This window comes from Molothrus aeneus, chromosome Z, assembly GCF_037042795.1.
Source record: "Molothrus aeneus isolate 106 chromosome Z, BPBGC_Maene_1.0, whole genome shotgun sequence".
NCBI lineage: Eukaryota > Metazoa > Chordata > Aves > Passeriformes > Icteridae > Molothrus > Molothrus aeneus.
The window spans coordinates 31,461,118-31,471,289 of NC_089680.1; the positions used below are offsets into that span (position 1 = coordinate 31,461,118).

Below are 10,172 nucleotides of genomic sequence, written 5' to 3' on the forward strand. Positions count from 1 at the left end.
CACCTGTTCAGTCATTCATTTTGCATTTTGATCCCTGAGGCAGAAAAATTAATTGCCTCAATGAAATACTGTAGCAGCTGAGCTTTAACTTCTCATTTCAAATAAGAGCACTGAATATGAGCACAGAATCCTTATTGGCATAAATTTTCTTTAAGCTATTGGGACTGTACTGATATATTCGCACTGAGGATGTGTCTCAAAGGTGTTACTCTTTCACCTGTATTTTAACTTTCTTCTGTTTTCTCTTCTAGGGCAACAGGCTTTGGCTTTCTGAATGCACTATGCAAAGCTGCAGCTGTACTTGGAAACCTAATATTCGGTTCCCTTGTTGGTATCACCAAAGCAATCCCTATTCTCCTTGCTTCTACTGTTCTAGTATGTGGAGGTCTGGTAGGACTTCGGCTTCCTGATACAAGAACCCAGGTTTTGATGTAACTGGAAAAAACATTCACTATTTATTTCCTTCTTTGTACAAATACCATTCTCCTGACTGATGGTGCAAAGGCTTCAGATTCTCAACACACAGTAGAGTGCTCAAATGTCAGAAATCAAACCCAAAAGATATTTTGGAGTAGCAGAGATTTAGCAACCTCTGTATGAAAGTTTTAAATTTCACTTTTGTTTGCTTGCATACTTTGTTATTCAAGCCCATTTCACTTTGAAGTGCAAAGCTACCTCTTACAGCAGTTTTGGTGACATATCCAGGAAGGTAAAAACCATACTGATAATTAGATATTTAAAATGCAAGCAGTCAGATTATTTCAAAAACACATGCTAAATTTGGCCTTGGCATTGTGAGCTTTAGTAACAGTACAGACGTGCAAATCTATTACTTAGCAGTATTGGTGCAGGGAATGTTAATGTATCAATGCATGCAGCATTTACCAGGAAACTCTACTGATTGCATCAATACTGGGAACAGTGACCTTCTGCAGCTGTGCTTCGGTGATAAAAACTCGTGGCAGTGACTCTTCCTTGGGAAACATTTTTAGGCAGATTCAATCTCAGCAAAGATTACCAACTAAACCCCATACTGACTGAGGAGAAGGCAACAGCTGTTGCAGGGAATTTAAAAGTCCATATAGGTATGCAGCAGAGAGAATAACAAAGTTAACATTTTCACTTTTTGCTGCTGATGCTCCAGGAAACTTTTGTTTATTGTCACTTGTGGCATCTGGATTTTTTTTTTCATTTAAAACAGTGAATTTTTCTTCTTCCAGGAATGATTGAATGCAAATAATTTTGCTGTTGCTAGGAAGAATAAAGGAAGAATCAGGCCATTGAACTATAAGGATGATACTTTCAGAGGTTTATTTAGAATTTATATATATAAAGACCTTAATTACTTTCATAGTTTCTATACTTCTCAATATAACCATTTTCTTGGCTATTTTTAATAGTTCCAGGAATCTCTGACCACTTGATATTTTCAAATGTCTCTTTGAAAAGCCACTAAGAAATAAGCCATGGCAAGACTGCAGGGAATAGTAATGCTTTTATTAGACCAAGTGCATAGATGGAAAACAAATGATAGTAAATACATTCTTTCTATGCTGTGGACTGTTCTGATTTATGGAAAATTCCCCATCAGTTCTAATGCTATGCAAGAAGTTATGGGACCTCTTTAAAAAATCAGCATTATAAATTTAATACAGATAAACATTTAAAAAATCATCAAAGAAAAGAGGCAGATCCTCTGATGACAAAAAATTGCATTGCTTTCAGTGGAGCTAAGACAACTTATATCTGCTGATTAACTATCTGCGGTTTCAAGTGTGAAATAACAAATTTTCTATAAAACATATGGAAAATTTTATTCAGTATTTTTTTCTAATTATGTCTGACAACATTTATTAGGTAGATGAATTATTGCCAAGCAACTAAGCTTTCAAGTAAGGTCATCATATAATAAGCTAGACCTTTTTTAATTGATTTTTTTCTTGCTCTTAGATGTGAACTTGGATTTAGGTAGTAATATGTGGCACTGCAGTCTTTATCAGCCATCATCTTTGTCATATTAAAAGAATCAGTAAAAGAAGATTATTCAATATATTCATAGTTCACTGTTTAATCTACTGATTCTAGAAGTGACATTTTCAGTTACTAACAAATGCCTCTGCTACACATTGTAGCACAAAAAATGTTAGCCCCAAGATGCTGTTTTCTCCTACGAAATGAGAAAATTGGCTGAATTTAAAAAGCCTGAGTATGGAAAACTAGGGGGCATTATTTTGATGTTGGTAATTAAAAAAAAAAAAAAAAGTTTAGCAAGTGTGTTTATTTTGGAGTGTTAGGATGAAGATATTTGAGATTAAATATTTTTATGTTTAAATCTGACTTCAACATGACTCTTAAATTTCTAGACTATGCTAATAAATGAGGAAGAACTCATTTCACTAAGGTCTAGAAAAAAATTCTGGCCTTAGTTTTGCATATGTGGCCTTTTTTCCACCAATCATAGCCTTAATACTATTTAAGGCTGTTTTCTGCAATTAATATTATATTTGAGCCGTTTTTCTCTGTGCAATTCATTAATAGCACATGTTAAACTCCTTGCACATACTGCACAAGTTATTTTGAAATCTGAAGCCTCTGTACATATTTGGAGTAAACACCAACAACAATGGTAAAATATTGCTTTGTGTTGCACTGTCCTCTTGCAGTAGTATATTCTGTCCATCTCTGCATGTAATTCCCGTAACACTCACATGCAGCACTTCATACCTTCTGACCAGCTTGAAGGAAATGGGCCACAGAAGAATAATATTCAGCTTTTGAGGGCTATGATTCAAGTTTAACACTCTAAAATCTCTGACATGTAAAATTATGTTGATTTCAGTGTTGGTCTTATCATAAATCCTGACTATATCATAGGTCTGTGATTAAGTCTGGATGAAATGAAATGTAGCAACAACAGGAATTAGCAGAGATTTTTAAAAATGGACACTGCGTGGTCCAGAATGATAATGTTCTAAGGTAGAAAAAAGAAAAAGGAATAGTGGGTAGGAATTGGGAGAATAAGTAAATTAAAGAGATGAACAAAGAAAAAAAACAAGAATAATTCCAACATATGAAACAAAACCTAAAGTTAGAATTTTCCCAGATGGTAAGCTAGCTGGCTCAATAGATTTGAGCGAGTGTGCAAGCCATCATCAAAGGTGTTTGAATATTCAATAGTTTTTTCCTTGAGCACAGTAAAGATTTATCGCATAAAGACAAAAAAGTGAATGCAATTACATGCTATAAATAACTTTGTCAGATAGGTGAAATCCACAGACTGGAACAGAAATCTATGGACATCTGGACACAAACGTTACTCACATTATAAGCAAAAGTAATTTGACTGGTCTTCAGCAATTCTGTCTTTTCTTGCAGCCTCCAAAGCAATCACAGGTAATAAATATTGAACAGAAGGATCTGCACTTTCTTTCTATGTCTATTCACTTATTTGTCACACAGAGAATCACTTAGTGGCATGGCTAGATTCCTAATATACCAGACAGAAGCAAAACTTGATAGCATTTGTGTATTACAGTTATAAAACCTATGTAATCAAAACTGCTTATTTGTCTGTTTTGGTCACAGACACAGAACTGACTGACTGCTAACTAGAAATCCCTGTCAGTCTAAACTGAAGTAGGATATAACATCTAGGAATTTTCTGTGCAGCTGAAAAGCTCATCCCAACAGCAGAAATGACAAAAAGCACAATGACCCCTGAAAACATATAAGACTCACAACATTTAGAATACTGTTAACCATAACAGTCAAATATTTTGAAATTTGGAAACTGTCCACAAAAGAGACCACATGTTTTCATTTTTGGCAAGGAAATTTTATTCGAATTAGTTTCACTCCTTACAGGTTGTCTAATAGTAGAACTTGACTTAGCAGACTCTAATTTCTTGAAAGCATCTTATTCATCATGTTAGTACTCTTTAACCATCTTGGTTATGTCCATGCTAGTGCACTGCTGCTTGGAAGTGTGCGCTACAATATTTGGGAACCACCGCATTGGTTGTTGAGTACAGGCTCCTAGAAAGGGAGCTAGGAATAGGTGTTCATGGTGGAGCACTCAACATTGGTAATTAATGACCTTCTTCCTCTCAGCTTGATTTTAACCAGTTCCCTTAGAGAGCTGTGTAGTACAAAAGCTGAGCATTGATGAAAAAGAGTTACCCCTCCTTCCTGATGGCTCCAGTAGTCTACTCGTCCTTTATCATTTTAGTAATATGGATCAAAGTTAAGATTGCTAACTCAAGTTCTGCTTTCCAAATTACTTTTCTTGCTAGGGGACCAGCCTTAAAGAAAATTAAAACTCTCTCACCTGCTTCTGACATTCAGTAAGAAGTTTTGTTACATATCTTTTGCATTTTGGTTATAACTTTTAAAACAATATGTAAAGAAGCCTTAGAAGTCCTTCTGTGTGTGAATCTCACCTTTTGAGACAGCCAGACTCCACGTTTACCTGAAGGCTGACCTAATAAAAGGAGAGGTGTCCTCTCAGAATAGCCCCTGTTGATCTCCTGATTTGAGGGAATCTTCTTGCCTGTGCACTTAGCTCAGCCCCATTTGGAGGAAATTATATTCTGTATTCTTCTTTTCTTTTATCTACCACTGTGGAGCCTTATCTTTGTGTAGCTGCTCTTGAGGCACAATGTCAGATACCAATTCTCAGCAAAGTAATATAGTCCTCAGTCCCTCATAGGACAGCCTCCGTGTGCTAGGCTTTAGGTTTCTTCCCATTCTGAGTTTTAAATTAATCTTCATTAGTCAGAGAAAAATGTTTACATCCAGCCGCACCTCTTTACCTAAACAAGATGATATCATGCTAATACAACCTACAAGCCGTGTTTCCTGTTTAATAACCTGGAAATGCAATTGAAATTTCAATTACAATGTTAAAAAATGAATTTTTGCACTCAGGGGGTCAAAGACACAAGAAGTAAAAACAAAAATTCTCCACATCCTCTGGTGTTTTGAAAGAAAACACATGTTCAGTAATCATATTCCAGAAGAAAACACATCTGAGAGGCTGCTTTTCTATATTTCCTGCCTTCTTGTTCATTAAACTTACTGTAAAATATTAGGTATTTGCCTGCATTAGTAGTTTCAAATGCTGCTAGTTGAAAAAACACAGCATGAAAATACAGACTTCTGCTTGTACTTTCAAGGTAAGACATGGTTCAGGTAATAATGTGATATTAGAAGAGACATGTTAGCCAGAAAATCTGGAACTCAGTTCAAAACATTAATTAAATGGAAAGTATCAACTTATAATGCTACTTGCAGATCTCACTTACCTTCATTTAACCTCACATAGTCTACAACCAGTCCATTTACTGCTATCAGCTTCATTTGCTTTCTTCTAATAATTTCAACAAGTGCTACAAAATATATTTAGATTCACTATCATTAGCTGCCTTTTTTTTTCATAGAAGTCAATTTCCTATTTAGTCCTGCAAAGGAAGGACCCTTCAACATTTAGTCCCACTCTAGCTGTATAAGATTGATATATAGAAAAACAGAAGAAAGATAAATTAGGCCTGATTTATTTACTTTTCTTATTAAACATTTTGTTGAATTATGTACAAAGATGCTGGCCTATAATATGGAGTTCTGGGCCTTTGAATACATCCTGTGGAACTCAAAATGAACAAAGGAGTAATTTTCAGCAGTCTCTTCCCACAACATACACATGAGTTACATTTAATAGGACTAAAACACTTAGGGAAAGGTACAGTGCTTTCTAGGGTAAACAATCTATTCTCTTTGACAAAGGTCTAGAACATATTGCTCGCTCCGGACCAGTACACAGTCTGATAACTAAAGATTGGAGATTACATAACAACAGGAGCATTTGGGTGAGGATGACCTGACATGAAAGTATTGTTCTTTCCACCCAGGGTACTCATGAGTTTACGTTCTAATGACACATAACCAAGATGATTTGTAGAGACTTGCCCCTACTCTGGCCATCAACACATTTGAGTTGTAGCCAGACATACCAGCCCATGAGTGAGAGAGAAAGTGAGAGAGAAAAAGAGCTGGCAGGCACTTTCAGCACTCTCTCCACAGCTAGCCACCTAAGTTCATTTCTCTTGGATCCTAAGGATCTGGTTTTTTGCTTAGCTTTCTACTTTCTAATTTTGGACATCTACCACTTGCCATTCAGTTTTCACAAGTAGTCACGACCAAGCAAGCTGAAGCTGCTGTAATGCTAAAGGACAGCACTCACAGCTCATTGCAAGTAGAGTACTCTGCAAGAGTCCAGTGTCATATGCGTTGTTCCAGTTTCATTTGTTGTCAAGCGATAGAGTTGTTGGCTAGCACTTCTCCTGTACAATTCTGCATGTATTCTTATCTATAAGTCATGTCTTCTGTCCTCTTAATGTCTGCCTTGGATGACCACATGTATGCCCATCCCCCACTGGCTATGTGATAAAAATATTTTGTGAATCTTACATGGGTCTGTCTTACCCAGTTAAAAAGAAGAGGGTTGGGGAAAATATTGAAACAGAATCAAATTAAATATAAATAATGAAGAGTAATAGTTCAAGAAATAGGCTTCAATTATTTTTATTTTTTCAGATGTTTTCTTCAAATCCTAGCCTAAAGCTATATAATATTGCATATTGTAAAGAAATAGTACACAGTTAGAAGTGAACACATATGTGGGTGAGTGGACACATACATCTCTATAACACAGATGAATCTTAAACTTACAAATCATGTTCTCATCTCTTTCTCCATGACAGTGTTACTTTTTTCATTGTGCATTATGCTTTGAACACAAATAACATCCTGCTCCATTCCTTGTGCAGAAACCTTTACTTATTCATGTGCAAAATTGTTGGGATGCCAAGAGTCATCTCAAGTGGCCCTTAGCTTCCAGTCATTGGAAGGGGATTCCTGAAATGATCTGAAAAATGAGCTTTGACTTGGCTGTTGCCTTCCCCTGTCTGCCCAGCCCACCCTCCTTCCCCATCACACTGTGCCAAACAGCAAAACAGCACATCATGCAAAGGCACTGGTGTTCCAGTGGCTAGGAGACACCGCACGCTCAGATACATAAACTCCTAAAAGCTATGAATTTTGTCTTATTCAACCAAAAGGCCTTCAAAATGGTCCATGGGGATATCAACACACTAATTTCTGTGTAATGTATGAGAAAATGTCTGTGATATTCTGTATTGTATGTTTTTCATTGTTTCTGCATATATGGCTGCTGTTGTTCTAGTGATGTGGTTAAAGAATTATCCGCTACTGTTCTTATCAGCAATTTTTGACCAGCCTGAAACAGAGCCATTGCCAGGGTGTTTTTCAATTAATGATTAACACCCATGAAGATCTTCTACAGTAATTAGTGCCATATAAAGTCATGGATACTATAAATGAAGCCAGTCCAGGGTGAAAATAGCTGCACATACCCACCGACCAGTGACAGTGGAAAGAGCTCTTCCAAAAGCTCTGGCATCTGCTACATTTCTTCTTTGCTCTTTTCAGGATGTTCACTCTCTGAAGTATTCCTCCTCTGGTAGGGGACATACACTCATGCTACAGAAGTAAGAAAGCAGAAGAAAGGGCATATTCCCTTCACACGAAAGAACGTATGTTTGCTATAGGAAAGCCAGCTCTATAATAAGATTAAAACAAACAAACCATCCAACCCAAGCAGCTTGCTATTCTTTTTTATCCCCATGTCTCCTTTGAGTTGATAAACTAAATACCAGTGCTTACAAAACCTTTGGGAGGAGGCTAAGAAAGGGTAGCAAGGCTTGCATGATAGTTCTTTCGGAAAGGAGGACACCTTTCCAATGAGTAAACATATGCAATGATTGAAACCATAGCATAGTGTTTCTAATTGTGATCACAAACAGGCAGTTTTAAGTAGAAAATTGTCATTCAAATTTACAGCAGCAGTAGATAGTACTACCTTTTATACATAAATGGGTAAACATAGATTAAAATCAATGGCTTGGCAGAAAAAGGAGAATATTTGAAGAGCTACTTCAAAAACACAACCTCCCATCATCTCTTTTGGACAAACCTTTTAGTGCTTTCCTGTTCCTTTCCTGCTACCAATCGTCCTAATATGATGACTGATTTTTTTAGTGCCTCACTAATTAAATGAAAGGCTAAATTGACATTTGCTGCTAACAAAAATTGAGAGCAGGCATGAAATTAGCACTGTAGGAAAGCCCGCTCATTTATAAGAATTTAAAAAATACCCCAAGCTGCTAGTGTCTGCCTGCATTTATTGTCCTCCAAATGGTTTAGGATCCTACAAAGTGTTACATGTCAGAAGCTTTGTATGTGTAATCTGATCCCTATTTAAATTGGTGAAGCAATTTTTTAGGGTCAGGAGCTTTGTCTTTCAAATATAAGAGGTATATGACTGTATATACTGCCATGCTGGAATTTCTATTGTGAGAGAAATGTGGTTTTTCAGCCCTTTTTTTGGATGAATAATTTTAGCCTTGTTTTTCCTATGAATGTAGTGCTTCACAAACATTAAAAGGATTTCAATACCAATGCTATAAGCTAAGTGAATCAACTGGCAACTTCTTTTTAATCATTTTCTACAGAATATTGTATTAAAAACCCAAATTAAACTTTAAAAAAATGCTGTATTACCTTCAGCTGCACAACTTTGTGACAACTAAATTGTATCTCATGTTTGGCCTCAAATATATGCAGGAATATATCGTACAAAATTAGATTTTTTTTAAGTGGGCAGTTTCCATTGCAGTGTAATGACATATGTGCAGAAGTCAGGTATCAAAGGATGAGGTGCAGAAAGTAGGGCTCTTGGTCTTCACTGCAACTTACTGGTATTGTAAGGCTACTGATTTTCTCAAAAACTTGTTCATTTTTTGTTTTCACTGCAATTTATTGGCATTGTCAGGTTACTGATCTTCTTAAAAACCTGACAGCATTTTCTAATGCTAAGCAGCAGAAGGAAAATATGTATTCTTTCCTAGTTTTTTACAGTTACTTTCTGTCTCCAGTTTCTGCTTGTAAACTTCCACTCAAATTTCCAACTTCTCTCAGCCAACTGGCCGTACCATTTTTCAAGCAGTCTTCAGTGTACAAACACACCGGTATGTCAGTGGCCATGTGTTGTCAAGAAAATCATTACCATTTCCGACAATCTCCATTTCTCAATGCAAGGTAACATGTACATATTGTATATACGGGTAACAAGCTACTTTAAAGTTGAATTGCCATTTGAACGTGGGAATTTGACTTCAGATCTGCTAATCTGCACCAAGATCTTGGCAATGGTCCTGACCTCTCTGTTTCTTTCTTTCTTTGTTTCCTTTACTGCTGTGTGCGCCTGGAAAGAAGGTTACAGTCATCACTATTGTATCTATGTGTTTGCATGTGTGTGCCTTGATAAATTCCCTCTTTTGGAGTTCTGAAATTTTCATTTCAAGTCCAGCTGGTACAATTGTGAACTCATCTTTCCAGTATCCTCATCTGTGTAGGATTGCCAGCTTCCAAAATGTTTGACCAAGTGTTTTGATTAAGTCCTCTGAGGAAAGCTGTCTGTATATTTGTGAAAGGGCATGCTCTGTGTAGGATGACTGTGTACAGTATAAATCTATAAAATGTGGAAGTGTTTATAAATTTATCTGCAAAATATTTATCATCTGTGAAACAAATGCAAAGTTATTTAGTGTACATCAGATTAATAAATGGGGATGATTTTTTGCTCTGCTATATTAAAATAAAGATATGTTCTCTGCAATGAATACATACCAGGTGTGATGATAGCCAGAATATTGTTATTCTTTATCCACAAGATGCTACACTACCCACTATAGAAAAAAACAGTTCTTTTACCTTAATTGTTCTTTTACAATGGTTCTCTATGTATCTCATCTTTAGTGCCTGTAGTTGAAATTGAACATATAGTAAAAGTAAACATGGAACAAGTTAATAAAGTTAAATGAGTTTAAGTGACCATGAAAAGAAGATAGAGTAAAAGGTACTATGGTTGTAAGAGGCAAAGTTCTTTAGTTAACCATCTGGGATTCATATTTTTATGGTACATAGCTACACAAAATAGACACCTGGCCTTTCAGTATATAACTGCATTGCAGGAGTATGTTATAAACAAAAGGGTTTAGTCTAACTCAATGTAAAAACATACTGCTGCAAAGTAT

General features: G+C 36.1%; 1 protein-coding gene across 1 annotated transcript in view; it reads left to right on the forward strand.

Moving 5' to 3' along the window:
- SV2C (synaptic vesicle glycoprotein 2C) overlaps positions 1-9,762 on the forward strand; it is a 119,263-nt gene extending 109,501 nt beyond the window's left edge. Inside the window, exon 13 of the mRNA XM_066569735.1 lies at positions 252-9,762. Within this exon, the coding sequence (XP_066425832.1) occupies positions 252-435 (184 nt within the window). The 3' untranslated portion in view covers positions 436-9,762. The remainder of the gene's footprint in view (positions 1-251) is intronic.
- The last annotated feature ends 410 nt before the right edge of the window (positions 9,763-10,172 follow it).